We start from the raw sequence: 23873 nt of genomic DNA on the forward strand, positions 1-23873 counted from the left end.
ACTGTTGGAGCAAGGAAAACACAAGCTAGGGTTATCAGGGAAAGTAATCCTAGTTCAGAGTGCCAGCAAAATAATGGCCATGGCACACACAATGTGGCGGTACAAAACATAATTGTGAAGTACAAATGGAGCAAAGGAAGCAAAGGCCCTCAGGACAACTGTTCCATGGATAATCATACCACTTGGCTGAAAACAATGTAGCGTAATGGACCATGCAGAGCAAAATGACCTCGGCTAACACTAAGCAAGTGAGGTGGCTGCCTGGCCAGGACCCAGGGTGAAGTGGGCCACCATCTTTTGTGATTGACCCTATCAAGCTTAGTGTTGTTCACATGTGGCAATTTGCGTTGTTTAAATCAGGGTTCGACCATTCCTGCAAGCAGTTATATTTTTGTTTTATCTATTCTTTTTGGTGTCTTTTGCCCTTGGTTTTAGGTAGATTTTTGGTCTTCAGGCTTCACTTATTTTGTAAGCAGCCAAATTCTGGTTATGGTTGTCAGTTAATAGGAGCAGATCTCAGAGGTCTGGTGTAATTACTAATACTTGGCAGTACCAGTGCTTTTGTTAAGGTAGCTATTGAGAGAACCATAAGAGAGATTGTATAAAAGTCTGCATGAAATAGAAAACTATAAGTCTTGAATTATATATAAGTCTGTGTGTATTTCAAGAAAAAATTATTTTTGATGTGTAGAAACAGGAATTCAGAGCTAATATCAATATTACATGCATATTTCTGTATGTATAATAATGACTGTCTTAGTAAATATTTGATCAAAATATAATTCCAAATTATAGTCAGTTTGCTTATATTTCTAATTTATATTTACTGGCATTCCTTCGTCATAAAAACAAAATAACAAAATTCAGAACTTGCTACAAAACGTGCTGTTCACAAATACTGTAGCAGTAACAGTGGCAGTGATAAGTAGTCTTAAAAGTAATGTAGCCCAACTAGAGTGCTTCACCACTGGCCTTTCCAGCAAGTACTTGTGTAAACTCTCTCTAATAATCTTTCTTTACTCTTTCATACATAAATAAACATCATTAAATTTTCCTTTCAACTATTAGGGCCTACCATGTGGTTCAACTCGTACTCATTTACTGACTCACTCTATCACATACCCAGAGACATTTTTTAAACTCTATTGTCATCTTCTTAGTTTGGTTCCATGAGATGTTTGTATTTTCATAACTTGGGTGGATCCTCATGATTGTGATTCTTGTCAGGCCGTGGAGGCTTCTGTGGCGGCTCAGGTGGTATATCCGAGGGGAAGACAAACTGTTGACATATTACTGATTAGGTTTCCTATTATTAGATTTCCTCAATGATTAACAATTTAAATATGAATATAATGCATGTTTAAAAATATAAGCTACATTCTAAAAGTTGTCTACTTATTAATCTTTTATCTCTCAACGATTACAGGGCATTTTTAAAGAGAAAATACAGTATTTAATTAAAGAGAGCCAGAATTGTATCTGAACTTTTTGCTATACTCTGACTGGATTTTACTTAACTGAGAAATTGTAGAGCTATAGTAAATTATTAGTATCCATCTCTTAATTATATCAGTTATTCTTTCATATCACATTTTATGAGCTGTTGAATGTACAGTAATTCACCTAAAACCACATTCGTTGGAATATTACACCAGAGCCAAGCTGCCAGTAGTGTCAGTGCAAATAATCCCAGCTGGGTATGCATCATGTAAATTACACAGATTTTACCTAGCTAAAAATGTGGTTTTTAGGTTATACTGAGTGAGGCTGTGAGTGATCTTGGCGCTGATATACCTGATCCAGCACACAACAGCATGCAGTGGCAGCCTACACAATTCATACTATGTAGGCCATAGACAATAGGGCCTACAACCTTGTAATTAAGAAAGCAACACAGGTATTGAAAGATATGTCATAGGATTATTAGTGTGTTGGTGTGGGATGCTTATCTAATATGGTACTGTATATGAGTTTCACCCACTTTCTCGTGGTGGCTTCATTGTTACAGCATTTGTGGTGGGATTGGAGGAGGAAGAGGCAGTACCCAAATGTATCAAGGTACACATACTAATTTTGTCCTTTATTTTATAGTACTGTACTGTAATTTTAATATTTTTTTCCATTTTAATAAATTTATTAGCTACTGTATTTATTTCGTTATATCTTGGACAAAGCATTTTCTTTTAGTATGTGTTTACCCTTCAGTTTTTGTTGGGCAGCAAGACCCAACCCCAGTCCCTCCTGGGATACTGCTGCACTTGGTGTGTTACAAACCAGCACCCCTTTTTGAGATGGAGGCAAACCAGACAAAACAGCAATAGAGGTTACTTTAGGAGGGAATGGATGTGGAATTAAGTGTGTGTGTATTGATGTACATAAATGGAATAAATAAGGATAGCAAGAGAAGGATTGAAAGTCAATTATATAAATGATATGATGATAAATGATTAGGTGTGAGAAAATGGATCTTAATATGAAGTGTGTATGGGATAATGGGGAAAACAAAATTGTTGGAGTTTGAGGGGAGTTTAGTTGTATGGTCAGAAATGTATGAAAACTATTGAGGGTAAAAACGACAGAGTAGCTTTGTTTATATCAGAGAGACTGAGAGTATGTTTGAGGATGTGTGTGTTAATTCAAGATTATGTTGGATTTAATATAGGATAAGTAAAGCAAGATATATATAAGAGCATATGCTCCAGTAAATAAGGAGAATATAATATGAAAAATAAATGGATATATTTTGAAATGAATTGAACGAATGTGTGAAGAAGCTACAAGATAGTAGGAAAGTTATTTTATTGGAAATATGAAAGGTAGGGTGGGGAATGAATGCTTAGTAGTTGTACCTGCAGTTGGAAACTGAAGTGTCAAATGTAAATAGTCATGACAATTTCTTAGTTCCTGTGTGTTTGGAGGGGGTTTGTTTATTTTAAACACTTTCTTAGGCATAGGTTCATTCAGTTATACACAGAGAGGAAAGCAAGGGCAAGAAATGGACCTATCGAGATGGAATGATTATATGCATGTTAATAGAAGGTATAATAGTAGTATTAAAAGATGTAAGGGAGAGGAATGAGGAGCGATATGGATTAAATTGAAGAAGTAAACAAAATATTGCAAAGTATTTTGATGTTGCAACTTCTCTATTTGAACAAAATGTAACAATCCTTAATAATGCATCTTAGTAGCAAAAAATTAAATGAATATCTTCTAATGCACAAACAATAACTCTTAAGAATAGTTGTAGAAAACTTAAATTGTACTCACTTTAGCAGCTTGAAGTGACATGGCACTTAGTCTGAAAGAAACACTGTCCGAATCCTGATCACGCATCTTCACAGGCAACGGAGGTGGGGCATCCTCCTCATATATTGAACCGGTTGGTGTGCTCACTGTGATAAAACAACAGATTTTTCTCATATTTGAGATCTGAAATTTATTAACACTTAAAAGCTCTGCATTATTTCTAATAATTTGCAGTAAATTTTTCCTACAGCACTTAAAGCATTCAGCAGAGAATTTCTTGGCAAGTAATGAGAATTATTGATAAGCTTTATTTTATATCCGAAATGCACACCAGTTTAAAAACCCTACTTATCCCCTGCACATAACTTCTTGCACATGCCAATTTAAAAAACTATACCCACTACCATCTGCACCTAAATCAGTCTTATAAAATCCCTCTGATAAGATGATCAAATGAATGTACCCATTTACTGCTTTGAAAAATACTTACTAAGACTCTCTCTGGAACCCATGGATGGTGAAGGAGTTGCCGACAGGGATGAGCTCATGGTGAGAGAGCGTGGCCGTGACAGATACCCTGCTCGGTCTGAGTCTATTCTCTTAGGGCGTTCAGGTGTCACCTGAACAAAATATGATAAATGTTATGCATGATAAGGAGTATATGAACAATTCTGTGCTGCAGAGAAAATTATTACATAAATATGAAATGCATTTATTCCTTATAACAATTACATTTTGTATTTGAGTAGAGGAGACACTCATGGCATCGAACAGCAGAGCTTTGAACAACGTGCATTTCAAACAAATTAACCAATGGACTGCAAAGAATGCTGACTTACTACTCAGCACCTCCCCTGATTGACCAACCAACCTTCAAAACGACCACCCACTAACAAGACCCATATCAATGGTAAAGATGAGAGGGGTCATCAAGAGTATTCACAACAAGGCCCCAGATCCTTCGGGGCTCAACACCAAGCAGGTCAAACTCCTCCCAAGTAATCTCCTGCCCTCCTTACTAAATATATTCAATAGCCATGCTGGCATCTGGCCACATTCCCGTTCCCTTCAAAACAACCAAGATGATGTTCATTCCCAAACTCAAGAAAGACTCACCAACCTGTCCAACTGACTCAACTACTATATGGAGTACAACAACCTTACAGTAAAAAAGAAAGGGCCTTAGATCACACCACTCGACCCAGCATGCAATGAACATCATCTGTGATGCAGTCAGCATAATGCACCAGCAAAATCAGATAGCCCTGACCACAATGAGTGACACACACAAGGCCTTTGACAGCCTATGGCATGACTGCCCATTGAATAAACTAGCAGACTTACCAGCTCAAAACTGGACCCTACTCAGACTGGTCAGGAACTTCCTGAAGAAGAGACAAGTCACCCCTGTTTCAACGGGAAAATGGCAGCAGTCTTCTCCCCGACAGCTGAAGTCCCACAAGGGATGTGTCTGGACCTGTCCTCTTCAACATTTTCGTAAATTACCTGCCCCAACTGGAATACAGACACACCATCATCGTCTAATTCACAGACAACGTCACCTATGTAATAACCTCTAACCCAAGTAGTCAAGCAACCAAACATGCGACGGTCACAAGAAAAACAAATATAGAACTCACCCGGACTGCGTACTGGGAAAGAAAATGGAGGATCACCATTAATCCAGACAAAATCCAGAAAAGCACGATCGGTTGCATGGCCTACATAATTGAAAATGAAGGTGGTGTGCAAATCAGGGATGAACCCATAGCCATCTCAAATTCCAACACAGTGCTTGGGTACAACTTCTACAGACTACTCAACTCCACTCAGTACGCCTCTGAGAAGACAGCGACAGCAAAGGTGTCCCAGGCGAAGCTCTTCAGCTTCAGACACTTATACATAGCAATATAATCATAGAATTTTTTACAATCCTTTGGCACAATACCACTATTCAATGCCTACTGGTAAACTCTCCACACTGGCTGTATCCTCTCATATTCCCTGCATTAGATTTCACCATACTTCACCAAAACCTGTAATTTTACCATATTTTGGCTCTTTTTCTGATAAAATGACCTCATTCTAGGTTCTATTTGCTGGTATTCTATCTTGCACTAAACATGTTCACATTTGCACTTCCTTCATCTCTTTCACCCATCACATTCTCAAAATATTATCTCTATCTACTTATCTTTAATTTAACCACTGGCTTTTCCACCAGTCACTTTGCTGCACTTAATAATTAGATTAAATTTTTAGAATGAAGTGAATTTTAAAGTTGTTGGTTAATTCCACAAAGTTCTTCACTACATAAATAATACATACATAAATGATTGTGCAGGTTCCAGCACTGTACATTGAAATGAACAGCAATCATGTTATCAAGATTTTTAAGACAGATATTCTATAAATTCCCACATAACATTAATGGTTAATAGGAGCTTTCCATGTTAGTCCATCCTAATATTAATCTTTTATAAATACTGCACACAACACAATAACCAGCAAAGTTAGTATGAATAAAAATGAACATTCATTGTTAGTATGTTGAGGATTTTTATATATATATATATATATGTATGTATGTATTCACCTAGTTGTGTTTGCGGGTGTTGAGCTTTGCTCTTTCGACTTTTGGTGTTATGTGTGTGTGTGTGCGCGCGTGTAATTACCTAAGTGTAGATACAGGATGAGAGCTACCCTTGTGGTGTCCCGTCTTCCCAATACTGTACTATTTTTTGTATAACGCTTTGAAACTACTGCCGGTTTTGGCCTCCACCACCTTCTCACTTAGTTTGTTCCAACCATCTACCATTCTGTTTAAAAAAAAAAGGTTTCTAATATTTTTTTGGCTCCTCAGCTATTATTATTATCTACTATTGTTATCCATTGTGCCTCCAGCATCCGTCTTGTTGGGTCCAGTGTCACTTCCATCCAGTGTGTAATCAGTGTTAGGTCTAGACTTTGATCATATATAAACCTCCTTGTGTTGATGCCTAACATACAGTGGCTTCGTTATTACCCGTGCACTTTGGTATACTGTCTATGCTCAATAACATGAATTATATGGGGCCCACCCTATTTGAGTTAGCTGGACATTTACATAGAAAGCCCAATTATATAAATATTAAATTTATTCGGGTTTTTAATTCACCAGAAATCTTGGTAACCCAAATTATTAATCTAGTTGAACAGTCAAAAACCTGAACTCAAATTTATTATGATTACCCAAACATTCGAGTTACTGGAATTTGGATTACTGAGCTCTTACTGTACTGTATGTATTTGCAAGACTTTGTTTCCTATTCCACTAAGGTGCAGCATAAGCCCATTTACAGCAGTAGGCATTCTAGTTTCCACTGATGTTTGCAGCCCACAAATGCCCACAGCTTGAGTCTGTTTACGTGTTTAGGAGCCAGCTTTGTCAGTAGCTGCTGGGACTGCTCAATTTGAGAAATGTTTGGAAGCAACAGAACTGTTGACCCACTCGTTCACTCTCTCTCTCTTTCATGAATAAACATATTTTATATTATTAGTATAAAATGTTCAATGCATTACTTTGCTAATCAAACCATACAATATTTTTATTATAGGTGAATATTTAAAACCCAAGACACCTGCCTGCAGGTGGCAGCAAGCTTGATGCGAACATGTTGATAGCGTTAGATGCATCATGCATACATGAACATATTTTTGGACACCTACTGGAGCTGTTACCTGCTCAGTTAACTCGAAGATTGGCTGAGGAGGCATCATCTGGGAGTCTGTCCGATCAAACCACTGTGTTGATGGCTCACGCTGGGAAGAGAAGCTCTCACGCCGCAGCAACCGGCTATCACACAAAGAAAATTAAAGTACCGTACACATATATACATACAATATATATAGTGTAGTTCATCCATATTTGGATAGTGACAAAAAGTGTTGTTGTTTTGGCTGTGTATTCTAGCAAATTGGATTTTTGAAACAAAACAATGCCTATAATGTTGAAGTGCAGGATTTCAGCTTCAATTTTAGGGTTCAATGGAACCTAGGTACTCAAACTTAAATGGTTCCTGAAGGTGGGTCGAGTGCCAATTTGTTCGAGTACTGAACAGTTTTTCCCATTAGGAATAATGTAAATTGGATAAATCCATTCCAGACCACAAAAATAAATGTAGTATATTAATGCAATAAATAAGGTGGTGGTGAGGCAGAGGAAGAGAGATGTTATTCTTTGGCAGAGGGTGGGGGGGTCCCTTACCATTAACACACAGCTTTGTCAGGATGATATTTTTTACAAAAACTTTGCACCCCCCATTTTCCACACATTTCTTTTATTAGAGAACTAGATTTAGACATACCAAACTCAGTAGCAAGATCAGATACACAAGCACCACTTTCATATTTTGCTATGAGGTCTTTTTTCATCTTAATCTTGGTTATAACTAATTTTCATTTTGCTTGGCTCTTATCATAACTTTCACTAACTTTCTTAGGTGCCATGGTGACTTATTTACACCAAGAATATAAAAAGATTCCGAAGGTTTAGGGCAGTCTAGTGGTGTTCTGCACTGAATGATAGCTATTGCAAAACTGACGTCAGGGATGCATGTTTACATGTTAGTGCCAAGCAAACAGTCGACTACCGAACATGAACACATTTTTTTTTTTTATGAACACAGCGTTCAAGTGCCGAAATGTTTGAGTTGGGAGCTGTTTTAGTACTGAAGTTTCTCTGTACTGTATTACATCCATATGAAGTGAACTGTGTAGGAATTACAGCCCCATGTTATACAGAGTTGCCCCATTTCATGGGGACATCTGGCTGCTGAACTGTGCACAAGTCACTGTAAGGGGAGGGTCCAAGCCATTAACAGCCTATACAGAGCATATTAATTAATTAAATAAACTGAATATTTCTTGGTGTTATTAGCATTTTAAATGCCTTATTTGTTATTGCAAATTTGTCTATAATTCCATGAAGAGGTAACATATGTTACAACAATTGTATCATCGTGTCTACTGAAAATTCTTAGTAGGCACAGATGACTTACCATCTAGTTCCACGTGCCAGAACCCACATTAAAGTATGTTGCTTCTCAGCCAACTATATATTTTGACTTTCATAAAAGAAAGCAAACTAAACTAACAGTACTGTATTGTTTAAACTCAAAAAATTATTGCATATATACAGGGCATCTAAATTCAATGGATATACTGTATGGAAATGATTAATGAATATATATTATAGATGAATGAATGAAAGTCATGTTATAAACATTTAGTGTATTTAAAACTTGAGACCCTTACCACACGTGAGCTCAAATGATACCCCCTGAATACTTAAATCTGGCCATTATACCACTACATCACCACATAAGCTTTCACAATGTCAAGTAACAATAAGGAACTGGTGATATGTCCCAATTTCACTACAGAGTGACAGTACATTCAGTTTAGGGTCTGCCTGTGATAGTTTATTGTACATGAAATTTAAATGCAGTATGTATTTTGCAGTATTATATTGCAACAAAACAAGTACTGTTAATGAAAAACAACAATATACAGCTGTTTGTTCAATGTTTGAGACTTCATAGGGTGTTTGCCCGAAATGCTGTGTGTGCTAGTGGCTTTACAAGAATGTAATTTCAACCTAAACTCTATGCTCTCTGTTAACCCCAATGTACCTTCTTGTATATATATAAATAAATAATAAATAAATAAGAGTGTAACAAATATTAAAAATAGGGATGTACCTGAAACTTTTCTCTTTCTTGGCACTTTTTGAAGATGACCCATTGCCAATGCTTGAAGAAACCTTGTGATGTCGAGGCAATGTTCCTGGATAACCCTTTCCTGAAGTACTTAACCTTGAAAGGGATGACTGGGAAGTTGATAACGACATTCCCCTGAAATAGTAAAGAATGGTATCAAAGTTACATTTCTGAATTACACCACCTGTATCTTTCAATGTGTTAAGCACCAAAAGAGTGACGGGCATTTACATGTATAGTCTTTCCATAGCATTTTGAGCCCATAGTAATTTCTATATTTATAATAATAATCCTGAGATTATTAACTAAGAGTGGAACCTAAAGATAAGAAGAGAAAATTATTTTGAATTAACTTATGCAAATTGGTTAGCATTATAGCAACAAAAGAACTAATCAATTATTACTTAACTACTCTACAATTCTGACATAACCAACTAATAAAAATATTATTGCAATAAATTTAGATAACACCAAATAAACAGAAAAATAGATAATACCACTGAGGGATTTAACTTTATAATAGCCCCTAAAACATGCAAATGCATGATGAGTACTCTCAGAATGCATGAAAGGACATCTAAATACACACCTTGTAGAACATCAACATGTGCTATGCTTACAGAAATGATACACAGGGTGAAACCACTGTGGGATGGGGGGGGGGGAATACAAGGATACACAGAGACAGTGACTACTCTAGGTCTCACACGTTAATTACACGGACGACATAAATGATTGTATCACTCGGTTAGGAGATATTTTCTAGCAGTCCTTAAAAACACATCTTAAGAGAAACCAATACAGGATGCCTACGACTCGTGCAAAATTGTACGACTAGGAATCATGTTATACAGTGAAGAACTTCATCCCAAATCTCCAAATGTGCAAGTGAATTTGGAATTACACAGAATGAGAATGGATTAACATGAATTAGTATGAATAATCAATGCTAAGTGTTGCATGTACCGCATTTTTTAAATGTAACTTACGCCCACAACACCCAACATTCTTGAGTTTTATAAACTTATATTTGTATAAGACATACAAGAGATATATATTTATGCATCATTGTACATCCCAAGCAATCTGGTCATCATGATGTGCTGAATTTGTGTCTGGAAAATGGAGGAAGTATACAATAGCAATGCCAAAACAGGTGTTCATGAGAGTGAGGAGTAGGGAAAATGGAGTTTGGAAATCTCTGGACCTTAATCCTTAATTTTCCTATACAGAATACCTTTAAGTATAATTTGTATGGTTGTTGCAGGAACAGTGTGCGAATATTAGGCTTCATACAGTATATATAATAATAATGTTTTCTCACAAACATAATAACATAGGATAAAAACCTACACTTCTGTATTTGATTATTTTATGTAAAGATTTACACCAAGTCTTTTGCACTCCAAGTGCTTTATCAAGGTCTGAGTATATGGTTAGGACAAGACTAGGGCTGCCATATCTGAACAGGCATAATCCAGGACACCTCTAATAACAGTCACCAAAATCCTCCATGCCCCTGCCCAATACATAATTTGGGCCTTTGGCGTGCACGTGTGTGTGTGTATATACTAGTGTATGTGTATATGTATACAGTATGTGTGTGTATATATATACACACACACAGTATATATATAGCTGAAAACCCCACACCCCAGAAGGATTCAAACCCAGATAGCCAGGAGCGCTATGCACCTTGGCATACCTGGTACCTTAACCACTAGACCATACAACTACAAAAATCTTGATAGTCGTGATATATTGGCTTAGGGACCAATATGCAACATCGTTGCATATTGGCTTAGGGACCATTGGGTGTTTTGGCACTTGTTGGGTTTTTGCCACTATTTTGTTGGGAGTTTGCCACTTTTCTGTTTGGCATTTGCCATTTTTCTGTTAGGCATTTGCCATTTTTCTGTTGGGTGTATGCCACTTTATATATATATAAAAAAAAAAAAAAAAAAAAAAAAAATTGGAAACTTTTGGTTGGACAAATTTGCCCATTTTGGGTTGGGCACTTGCCAATTTTTGGTTGGGTATTTCTCATTTTTTTGTTGGTCATTTGCCACTTTTTAGTTGGGCATTTGTCACTTTTTTGTTGGGCTGTTGGCGCTTTTTTTTCCCGGATGCAATTTTTAACACTTTAATCCAGGACATGTCTTGGAAAATATGGATATATGGCAACTCTAGACAAAACTTGCATCTCAACAAGAGAGTCATTAAGATCTAATGTTCCTCCTAGCCATATACTCAGATCTTGATAAAGCACTCAGGAGTGCAAAAGACTTTGTGTAAATCTTTATATAAATACACAAATACATAAGTGTGAGTTTTTTCCTATTAGACTTGATGATGTTTACAGAGTGTTGGGCATGATAGTGTTGAATATTAGAATTAACACTGTATACATGGTACACTATTAGGTTTTCTAGTGTGAATACTGCATTAGGATTCTTGATGTGTAATGCTTTCCAGTATGAATGCTGCATTAGGTTTTTCATTGTTTAAGGCTTTCCAGTGTAAATATTAGGTTATACAGTGTATATACCTGTATAAGACTTTGTAGTATAAAGATTCAGCTTTAATGTGCAACATTAAGCATTATGTCATCTATTGTACTATATTAAGCTTTCCAGTGCGTATGTGGACAATAATACACTATTTACACATTGGATACTCAGATTAGCAAATTTGTTTTCCGTTTATCAGAATCAAGTTGTGAATTGGTCGATAGTATCTGTATGAGCCTAAATGAGGCTTTTGACAGTCCCACACAGGATTACTAACAGAGATGACAATGCTTCTGACAAAAATGAGGGCAGTGATTTGAGGAAATGTACCAGATTAGAAAAATGTTGAAAGTGGAGTACCAGATGGTTCAGTACTAGTACCAGTAATGTTCATTATCTATAAAAACATTCTGCCAGAGGGGCTTCAGAGTTACATGAATGTGTTTGCAGATGATGCTCAGCTACTAGAGCAAATAAATGATCTAGTTCATTGCATGCTCTTCAAAATGATGAGCAAAACTTAAAAAAAAAAAAGTTCCAAACATCTGCTTGGTTTCTCAATAATGATTTGAAAAATGAGAATATCAAATTACCAATACAGTAACTGCGCTATAAAATGTTACCAACATTCATTTTAAAACCTAAAAACATTATTTAATACAATACAGAAGGGAAATCACAATGATGTGATCTATGCATAAATCATTTGGAGCAATGCAGGGAATTAACCAGCAACTTGGTAAACACCAGCAGAGCGCCAACCCCTAGGCCATGACATGCTAAACGCTATTCAACCTGGGACCCTACTGAATCCAATAGGAATTCTGGGGTGAATGAGCCCAACAAAACTTTTACACATAACCTGCCTGCATTCTGGCTTGGGTAATGGTAATCTCCACCAAATGCTTCCTTCAAATTCTCATTGTGGTTTCCTATTTTTTTTAATGTGTATTTGAAGGGAGTGTATGGTGGAGAACACTATTACTCATAACACAGAGCATGTGGGCCATTCGTAAAAACTGGGTTGGGCACTAACTCAGTGTCTCCAGAATTCCCAGTGGATTCAGTAGGATCCCAGGTTGAATAGCTTTTAACATGTCATGGTCTAGAGGTGTGATGCAAAGCTGGTGTTTATCGGAGTTGATGATTCAATCCCTGGATTGCTCCAAATGATTTTTGCAGTTTAATACAACACTGCTCCTATATTCTTAATATTTTGTAGCAAATCTAGCATGCATCTCACTAATCTTTCCAACAAATGTTTATTTAATGATAAAATTTGTAATATGTTAATATCATGCTCAATAGTTATTTCTCATATAAACTCAGGTGCAGGATAAATACACACAAGAAAATAAATCACTTAAGATTGGATGATTCTGAAAGGCTATTATACATAAACCTTACCAAGTAGCTCAAAGTGCTTATGATGACACTGAAGCACTGCTTCAACTTGCTAACCTTGCTAGACTGCAAAACAAGGCAATTAATTGGATGCATTAAAACTATCACTGGAGATTCCTTTCTTAATACTAATATCATACTTGACTGATGGCCCCCCCCTAAATGTTTTAAGTGTATCCATGCTCAAGAATACCCCTTGTCAAAATTCTCCACTTACAAAATATTAGCAGAGAATATCTCCAATACTTATCTGCTAAATTTGATACCATTGTTCTACATCAGTACACAATTCACTGAACATGCATTAAAAATCATGCACTGATGAGCAGACTATGGCTTTACCTGTCACGCCAGGAGATGTCCCTCCAGTAGTGTTACCCATGGGGGCCTGATGAAGGATGCAGGAAAAGGAATGGGGCAAGAGGACAGAGCTAATGAAATTAAGCAAAGTATCAATGAAAACAGAAAGAGTACACCAAGACAGAATTTCCCAAGTAAATTATAAACAAGGAGTTTTTTTTAAGATGAAGGAAACAAAAATAATCTGATAAATACCAGCCACTGTGTGAATGTTGAGTATATTTAAACTTACACAAGTCACTGCACCGTCCAAATTAACTCAAATGTGATCCAATTGAACCTTGTATCAACAGTACCTTCCATATTAAGTGAGGAACAAGAATTTAAATTAGCAATCTGAATTTTGTATGTTGAGAATACAGCTCACAATGATGTTCAGTAAACACACTAGAATATTCATCTAATACACAATGATATTAAATTACATGAACTGTGTCACACAACGATAATCAACTATCACACAAGGATGTTCAACTATCACAAGAGGGATGTTCAACTATCACACAAGGATGTTCAACTATCACAAGAGGGATGTTCAACTATCACACAAGGATGTTCAATTATCACACAAGGATGTTTAACTATCACACAACGATGTTCAACTATCCCAGAACTTGAGGTTTTAATGGGGTTGAACCCTTTAGTTAAGGATTCTCAACCCATCCCAGCTGTTTATTATTTTTTTGTTCAATTTGAGTTTTGACTCCCCTCATCATTAATTTGGAAGAACTAGTTACCCCCTTGTAACAAAGTGTCCAGTTATTCTGTTGCATCCGACACGTGCTGGAATATCTGCATTACTATACTGCAGACATGCCGGAGTTGCACTCCAATGTAAACAATCAGTAGCAAGAAATGCTTGCAGTGTGAATCTTAAGTAACAACAGGTAAAAAACAATTCTCAGGTTGACAAGTATGTTTTTCCTGTCCCTTTGGACATGGTTAAAAACAAAGGTCAACAAACAATAGTGTAATTTGTTCTGCTAAAATCCCCAAATCTGTTTTAGTAGCCTTTTTGCCTCATAATATGTAGTCTTAACTTATAAAACTTGTAGTCTAACTTAAATGGCGCTCAATCTACTAGAAGTCTAGATGTAACGAGATGATTCTGTTTAAATTTTCAGACTGATTGGTTGCAACAGAAAATATTGTTAAAAAGGATTTTTGGTGCAATTAGACCATATATTTCCTAAATTAATAGAATGTGGTACCAATAAAAACAATTCAACAAAATATTATATTTTATATTAAACATAATTTTAGTAATAAAATAGTAAAGTTCAGAGGCAATGAAAGTTATTTTGGAGTGGCAGGAGTGAAGACTGAATCGTTTCATCAGAATGAGAATTCTGCTGTACATGCATTATCTTAATATTTTTCTCACTGAAATTAAACCATCCATTTAACAATGTTGATAATTTCCGTTACGGAAAATTTACTCCTGGTCCCGATGCACTTTGTGCATCATGCAAGAAATATTATTGAATTTTCAAGTAAAATTAATTTCTAATGAAAACAAAATAAGAATTTTTTAACAAAGATCTAGAATCTTGGGCTGTATTTTCTAACTCTGCAATTCTTTGAAAAATTACATGGATTTTTGTTAAAACTTCCCAACTATAAAAGTTTAATTAAAAACACTGCACTATGACTTAAGTATGTTTATCACTGCACAATACAGCCATAATGGCAACCATTTGTGATTACTTTATCACATGAAGTGAGAATGTGTAATTACCCGAGTACAGTTACAGGATGAGAGCTACGTTCATGTTTTCCCAGTCTTCCCAGTTCTCTTTGTCATATTACTCTTTGAAACTATTGACAGTTTTGGACTCCACTACTTTCTCACTTAACTTGTTCCGTCTACCACCCTGTTTGCAAAAGAAACTTAAATATTTTTTTTTCGTCACCTTTGTTTCCTTAGCTTGAATGTACGACCTCTTGTTCTTGAGGTTGCCAGTTTCAGGAATTCCTCTGTCAATTTGGCCAATTCCCAATATTATTTTGTAAATGGTGATCATGTCACCTCTTTTTTTTCTTCTAGCTTCTAGCTTTGGCATATTTAATACCTCAAGCCTCTCTTAACTCTTGTTTTTCAGTTCCGCTAGTCATTTTGTAGCATGCCTTTGCATGCTACAGGGTTCTGTTGTGCTGCCAGTTTATTGATGTGCTTCTTGAGATATGGGCACCATACAACTTATTCCAATTTTTGGTATCCAATTTTCCAAATTTGGTTAAAGCGATTCTGAAGTTGGAAAGTGCAGCATATGCTCCTCGCACAGTGTCCTTTGTCTGTTCCTCTGGTGGCAATCTACTATTTAGAGTGTGTGTGTGTGTGTGTGTGTGTGTGTGTGTGTGTGTGTGTACAATAATACGTTAATGTCAGTCAAAGCCCTGTTGTTTTCAGAAGTTTAATTACACTTGTGTTTACCATTTGTCATCTAAGAATTCTTTCTTCCCTGCTAAAGGGTGCACAAAGAATGAACACCTATACTGTACAAATATTACAACCACACACACACACATGCCATAAACAAACATGCAACAAACATTTCACAAACACATCATACACAACCACATTGTCCTCTTACTGAACTGAATATACAGCCTACTACCTTTAAATTAAAGAGTGCAGCTTTGCAAATGAAACATGTGTTAACTGAGGTGTCGTAATAACTCCTTGAAAAATGCTCCCATATCAGTTATGTCAAGAGCAGCAATTGCCTATCGGACTATCACAGCTAAACTAGTCACCTTCCAGTTGTAATATCAAGTGGAATTCACTGATCACTGATCACACTGCACATGATTAACAGCCTCATGACTAAAATAAAATGTTAAATGGTAGGTAATGCCCTTTTTTGGTGTGCCACCCAGTAACTCTTTTTAAACTATATTAGCAGTCTCCATGGTGCAGTGGTAAAACACTAACCCGGCGCTTTGGCCTGGGCACCAATGTTTGTAGCTTCTGCTCACCCAGCAGTGAATGGGGACCTGGTTGTTAAACGACTTGGCAGGTCATGTTCCAGGGAAAATTAGTAGTAAGGACCTGCCTGAAATGCTATGCATGTTAGTGGCTTTACAAGAATGTAAGAACTCTTGTATATATAAATAAATAAAATATATATTACTGAATTGACTAGCCTTAGGAAATTGCACTAGGCCTCAAAAATCCACCCGTGCCTACTGGATTCAAAGACTAGAATCTGGCTCTTGTTACAAGGAAAGGGGAGCATTGGGGTATCAGATCAATCCAAAACTGTGAACAATTCCACTAAAAGTATAAGGATTTGCTTGTTTTGATGTATTATACAATGTTTTGTTTAGGATTGATGTCTGATACCCAAGCTCCCGTCACACCATAACAGAGGCAGATTCTGGCCTTGGTTCCCAGTAAACTTGGGCCTTAGGAATGGCTGCCCTTGCCATAACCCAAAAAGCTAATGAAGGAGGCACTCTTGTAAAATTGCTATGCTCTACCATGTACCATGAAATGAAATACAACCAATGAATATTATCTTCATAAATAATTATTATTATTATTCTTATAAGGTCAGTGGGTCAATATCAACATATTTAAATTAATGGCTACATCAAAACATCCAGACATGTTTCATCACCCAAAGAAGCAAAAATTGAAAGGCATTTTTGCTTAATATTTTGAGATCATGTTCATTCTATTTTGAATAGTATGACTAATCATGGCACAGCATTTATTTCCAAATATTTGATAAATACTTACATATCACCTTTAAGATTAATGCAAGAATGGATGTTTATGAGCGAGTCTCAATGTTGGCTTTATTTTAATTGCATAAAGTGCTAAGCTTTGCTGTTTTGATATAAAATTAAAAATAAGTCAACCTAGAGCCTCATTATAATATTTTATTTTAAGCACATATTTTAGGGAGCTTTTACTCTTACAGCCATAAGGTTAAGCCATGACCACAATGAATTCACTCAAGCTAGCACTGGGTTACATCAGGATATAGACAACTACCTTTAACACACCAAGCTGAGATAATATCACTAACTACTATCATGCCTATTCCTTTACAAATACACTTCCTAAATTAAAAAGCACATTTCTGAAAATGAAAAAAATGTGTGTACTGTACTGTATTATGAGTAGCAGCTCTAGCAAAACTGTGAGGATGAGCCAGAGACAACATTACTTTAAGAAAAGCTAGGAATGATGACAAGACAGGCAGTGTAAAACAATGCTCTAATCAGAATATGGAAATGACAATTAGTTGTACAGAAGCACATTTATACAACTCAAATAATTTCTACATCTGAATTTATGAACATATTAACTGGAGGTGTTCGCAAGACATAGTTATAAACCATTTGCTATGCACCACAGACCAAAGACCCCTGAAGCATTTCCCATAGTCTGACTCCAGTTGTTGGTATTTGGGACCAATTCCCAACCATATTTCTACATTACTGATCATTCGTAACAAGTTAATAAGTGGCACTGGTATTAAAATATAATAAAGATGATAGCAAAAGTCATGGGCAAAGAATAATGTCTCCCTTGTAGTTACCTGGCTATTATAAATTAAAGAGATTCTGAAAGGGTCAAGACAAAAGTTTAATTAGGGAAAAGGAGGGAGAAAAGGGAAGAGGAAGGAAAGTAATTATCAAAAGAAGATGCCAAGCTGGGAAGACTATGTAGCAAAGAGAGAGGGAAGAGGAAGGGAGAGAGAAGAGGGAATGAAAGCGGGAGAAGAGGTAATAAAGTAGGGAGAACAGGGACATGGAAGGGAATTGGGGAAAAAAGGGGAGTGGGAAGAGGGGAAGGAGAGATTAAGAGGAGGAAAGGAAACAGGAGAGAGAAGAGGTATAGCAGGAAAGAGGAACAGGGAGAGGGAAGAGAATGTGTATACTCTGTTTATGCACTCACCTAGTTGCATGTGTGTAATTACCTAACCACAATTATAAGAAGAAAGCTATGCTTTTGGTGTCCCATTCTTTTTATGAATCTTATCAAATGCAGTCTTAACACAGCAGTATTTTTGACACAATAAACTTTCTCCATTCCCTTCCTCTAGCACAGTATCACTGAAGAATTTGTATATATATTCTTACTAATTTGGTATTTCTTGATCTTATATTCATGTCCTTTAGTTCTCTTTTGAGCAGGCAATAAGAATTCTTTACACACTTTCTCAAATCTTGTCATTATTTCGTATGTGGTGATCATATTCTCATGTTTTCTTATACATTTCAGAGTAAGCAGATGCAAGAAATTGAATCTCTCTTCAAAGGTCAATTATCTGAGTTCTGAGATCAATTTTACTGCATTCTTTTTAAGTCTTCCTTGATTAGCTACATTATTTTTTTAATGTGAGTACAATGCCACCACTGTATATTCTAATTTTGATCTCACATCATTAAGAGCTTTTTTTTTAACACTATCTGGAGATGGGTAAGTATTGCATAAGCTTTACATACTTTGTCACTAATATAATTTTTTGGGGACATATTACTTGTAACAGTTACCACAAGGTACCTTTACATGTATGACTTACCGGTAATTAGAATCCAGTTGTATAAACTGTCCATAACATAGGGACTACTATTCTTCTCTATCCATTGCATGGCATTTTGCAAAAGGTATTCCATCAGCTGTATGGCCTCAATATTTTCTCATAAATATAACATGTTATTTTGATTTCTTTGTACATATATTGACGGGGGCGAGAGATATGGAACATTACTAATGATACCCGAGTGTGGGCGGGTAACACTGACAGGGTGGGAGATGGGGAGTATCACTACCTACACTTGAAAATGGACACGTAACAGACGTGGGAAACATCTTTCCTGATACTCGAGTAAAGGTGGGTAACACAGACATGGGCAAGAGATGGGGAACATCATTACCAACTCCTGAGTGTGGGCAGGTAACACTGACGGAGGCGAGAAATTGGGAACATCTCTACTGTACCAACATCTGAGTGTGGTTGGGTAGCGTAGATGGGGGCGAGAGGTGTGGAACATAACTACAAACACCTGAGCATGGGCCGGTAACGCTGACAAGGGCGAAAGATGGGGAACATCGTTACTGACACCCGAGTGTGGGCAGGTATCGTGTAAAACTTAGACTGAGGTTTTGAATGGTATCTTTCAAACCCAAATAAGTTAGGTAGTACTTCTGGTTAAGATGTTTTTGAGCTCATCATGGTTCAGTCAGAAATGTATGTGTCTTGGGAGTCCAGGTATGTAGGCTTGATCACAATGTATGTCTCAATATGTTTTCAGACATATGACATTCTTGTGATTTCATTGTGCATGGGGAATAGGTTGGTAAACTTCCAATTCTTTGCCTATTTTCCTTCGTGCAAAGAGACCTGAAAGATGCTCCAAAGACAGCTAAAGCTTACTCATACATTATTTTAATGCCATTGGTGACATTCCATTCAGTCTTGCTGCTTTTGTTAGTAGCATTCCTCACCATCTGTCTCATCCATCCATGCCTCATCTATCTTCCCCTCATTAATTTCTATTTATATTCCCCAGTCCGGCCTTGTTCTTTTTAGTTTTGAGTACTGTATTAATACTGTATATCTCAAGATGGTTAGAAGCCTTTTCTCTTTCTTTCCGAGCTCTTCCCTTATTTTTGCTGTATTGGCAAGAATTTTCTCAACATTAATAATGGTTATATCCTCTCCTTTCATTTGCACTTAATCACAATTTCAGCAATAAGTAGGTTATGTGGTTTACTTCTATAGTCCTTATACAGTGTTTCACTAACACTGAAGATCCACTTCTCTTATTATTATTTTTCTATTCCTTCTCAACATCAAGTAGCCATTTTCAAATACCACCTAGTTTAAGGTTTACCCATTTGCACAATTAATTTTTTTTATTACAATATATACCTTAGCTCTAATATCTCTGCACCATGACCATTAAAATTTGTGTAAAAAAATTTCATAAATTTGCTGTTTCCAATTTTTTTTTAATTACTGTATCTCATTCTCGGAAAGGTTTTAAAATTATTGTCGAACTCAACAAACACCTCCAAAGAATACCTGACCGACGAGGCAGTGATTCATACATCAGGTTGTGAGCAACCACGTCCAATAGCCTGGTTGACCAGACGACCAACTGGGAGCCCTGGTCAGAGATCGGGCCGCTGGGCTAATTCCTGGAAGCTACACAAGGTAGACACAAGGTAGGTAGGTCACATTCATTTAGGACTTGCTTTGCTTGAGATTTCTTTCATATAAGTTGATAATTTTTCAATTCCCCAACTTCCCCATTATGTACCTCTCAATCTACTGGTAGCTAGTTATTTCCTTTTCAATATTTGTTGATACCCTCTATGTATTACCTTTTATTTTTGTTACTGTATTAACATTCTTTCCTTTTACTTGCTACTTCTTGATACAGTACTAAATATTTTCCTTTTCTTATAGCAGTAACCGAAAACTGTAACAGTATTTCTTCTCCCCACTTTGTCCTTTACAAGTTTGGGATTGCTAATTATGCCTTTCCAATTTCATCACTGATATTCAGCTTGGCATTTATATAATCTTAGCTTTTTTTGTAATTTCTTAGTAACCTCCAATTCTTTAGTTAACTGTGCATAACCAATTGTGGTATTTATTTGACTATATTCAAGCTGATCTTTAATTTGTCCATTTATCATCTTTTTCTCTGTACTGTATTTTAGTTCAATATGCCTTTTTGTTACTTTGATTTTCTTTCTTTGTTGCTTTTCTTCCTGAATGATTTTAAAACAAGCTAAGAAGTGAGAGGTGAACATATGGAGCCTTGAGGGAGGGAAATGGTACAAAGAAAAGAAATTGAGAAGTGAACAATAAGTAACCAGGAAAGACGGCAGAGACACTTATTACTGCATTGATGCCTCCCTGAATAACTACACATGTGTAAAAGCAAATGCATGCATAGAATGAACAAAACAACGTTTATTTATGATAAGGGATTTAATTTTTAACAATGTAGGACAGGTTAAGATAGGAGAGAGGAGATGGGAGGAGGGGATATTAAACTGGCCACAGCTGGACTAGACTAGACAAGATGATGTGATGCAGTTGTGGTGAAGCGTGACAAGAGACTTGCTGAGGTCATTTTAAGCTGTGTCAGGGAGGGAGACTTTGACAATCGTGTCATTGTGCTTTGTATTCTTTTATGTATAAAATAAATTTAATAAAATAAACACAATACAGTATATATATAAGTACAGAATACATTAATGTATAAAAGTCACAGAGGAAAAAGCCCAGGACAGAAAAAGAGAGACAGACAAGTGTTTTGGGAAAGGTGGGGAAGGGTTGGGGAGGGTGGGGTGGGGGGGGGAGACAAAAGACAAGCAACATGGTTAGTATTAGCACTCAGCAGCAGCAGCATCAACAGCAGCAACAATAACAACTATGACAAAATAATAGCAGATCAGTAAGGGTGCAGTTAGTGCAAAACTATGATTAAATTATTTTGACACCTACTGCTATAATATTGCTTTCAAAGGACTAAGTTAAGCCAACAGCAAAAAGCAAAGCAACTAAACATTAACTAAACTAAAATGACCTTTAAATATTTACATCACTAATGAAGATTTTAACACACGACAGAATGATTCACGACTGTGACTCATTCGTATTTATTAAAACTTACAATCTGGACAGAAAATTTGAGCATTTGTAAAATATTACAATTTCACCTTAATAACGTCTGTACACCAAGTTTACATTACTCGCTATATATTTGCAATATGAAAATACTCACTACAATATCTTATAAATATTCAGAAAAGAACACTAAAAATTGTCAGAAAAGATAAAAATGAGGTATCTGTTAATTGGTAGTCAATTTACATTATTGTAGATCTACAACTACTATACCTGCAACTTAATGTATGTATTACTACATTTGTGTTAGCGTGTTAGACATATGAAGCAGAAACTGCTTAGGGAAAGTGAAAATAAGACTGATGTTAGCAAATAATCCAAGGAAATTACTCTCCAAGACACTAATGAATACATAGTTGAAATGAACTGAAAGAATTAACAATATAATTATTCAGAATTGGTGTGTGTATTTAAAAAAATTTACACACACATCATTAATATGAGCTTTGAAAGGAATAATGTTTCATAAAATTATCCACAGCATTTCAACTGGCACAGAACTAAAATCCACAGCCTAAACAATGCCATTTGGCCTCAAAACTTACTATATGACAGTGACCTACTATACATCGACCAAGTTTTATTCTTGACACACATTTTTTTAGACACATATGACTATCGAGATATACCAAATCGAAATATTTACAGCAAACATCATGGACAGGTATGTTGTATGGCATACATACATATTAAAACACAAAACAACATTATTTGATTACACTAGAACAATCCCGGAATGGAACTATCAGGGAAAAGCGCCAAGCCATTACAACTACTGTATATAGCACTTGCAAGGGATCAGGATAAGAATTTTGGATGGGATGCAGGGAAAGGAATGGTGTCCAACCACTTGGACCATCTAGGAAGGTATTCCATGACCCCATGCTGACAAATCTCATAATACTGTACCAACAAAATTATGAAAACAAAATATAAATTCCCCACCTCACGATACTAGCAATATTATGAAACATTCTTAAAAACAAATCTTCTTATGTGCTATAAGCAATATTATGAAATTTCTTAAAATATAAACCTGCCCCTCTCATGATACGAGCAACATTATGAAGCATTCTTAAAGCAAAATACATCTTCACACTACTCAGGTACCAGGAATATTACTGATGTACTGTATTCTTAAAAATACAAATGTCCCCACTCCCTGATCTTTGAGTATTTTCTGTGTATATATTAGGTAATGTCTCTTTTTTTAAATGGTCCCTGTAATTGAGGTGATTTACAGTACAGTATCTATGCGTGCAGTATAGTACATGCTCACTTTATTCCTTATTTCAAAATTTGCTCAAGCCTTGAAATGGAAGACGAGTATTGAGTGGTATTCAAGGTGTTGGAAAGCACGAGTGATTTGAAAAGTAGCATTACTGTGGTGGCATCCATTGATTTGATGGTTTTCATAATCCACCCAATGATTTTGCAGGCTGATGCTACACTTCGTCTGTTATGCTCACTACCCCTGCAAACACACAATGTAATGGTCCCTATGATTCCCCTTGTTACAACTTGTAATAAAGTTGTTACAGCGTGTTATAATGCTTTTATGACGTATTAGAACATTGTTACAACTGTTAGGTGTTAAACCTTGTTCGAACGTTGTAGCAATGTTGTAGTTTCATCATGTGTTTGACGAATAAACATAAAATCAACAGACAATTCATTTATCATTTATTTACTAGTTTTGTTTTATGAAATCTCACTGCACCTTGTATCATGTATTCAATTTATGTTCCTCATTTTGCTGTAATCTAACTAGCTGGAATTTATCATTGTTGAATGTTATGTTGTATTCCAATGCTCATTGGAAGATATTACTAATACTGTATACGTTTGTAGTACAGTATTCAGTATCTCTCACTGTGGCAATATTCATTCTGATTTTGGTATTATCTGCAAAGGATGACTAGGTT

At 36.1% G+C, this 23873-nt stretch overlaps 1 protein-coding gene across 6 annotated transcripts in view; it reads right to left on the minus strand.

Annotated features, from left to right (window-relative positions):
* Positions 1-440: 440 nt before the first annotated feature.
* Positions 441-23873, minus strand: part of mbc (myoblast city) — a 73856-nt gene continuing 50423 nt past the window's right edge. For 3 of the 6 annotated variants that reach the window (XM_045758112.2, XM_045758113.2, XM_045758110.2), the window contains 5 exons: positions 8991-9143; positions 6958-7084; positions 3740-3869; positions 3271-3395; positions 441-1279 (listed from right to left, as the gene is read on the minus strand). In XM_045758112.2, coding sequence (XP_045614068.1) covers positions 1187-1279; positions 3271-3395; positions 3740-3869; positions 6958-7084; positions 8991-9143 — 628 coding nt within the window. In that variant the 3' untranslated portion in view covers positions 441-1186. Of the gene's footprint in view, positions 1280-3270; positions 3396-3739; positions 3870-6957; positions 7085-8990; positions 9144-21251; positions 21447-23873 lie in introns of those variants that run through there. The other 3 variants (XM_069306575.1, XM_045758111.2, XM_045758114.2) reach the window with 2 other exon arrangements.

This window comes from Procambarus clarkii, chromosome 58 (assembly GCF_040958095.1).
Source record: "Procambarus clarkii isolate CNS0578487 chromosome 58, FALCON_Pclarkii_2.0, whole genome shotgun sequence".
NCBI lineage: Eukaryota > Metazoa > Arthropoda > Malacostraca > Decapoda > Cambaridae > Procambarus > Procambarus clarkii.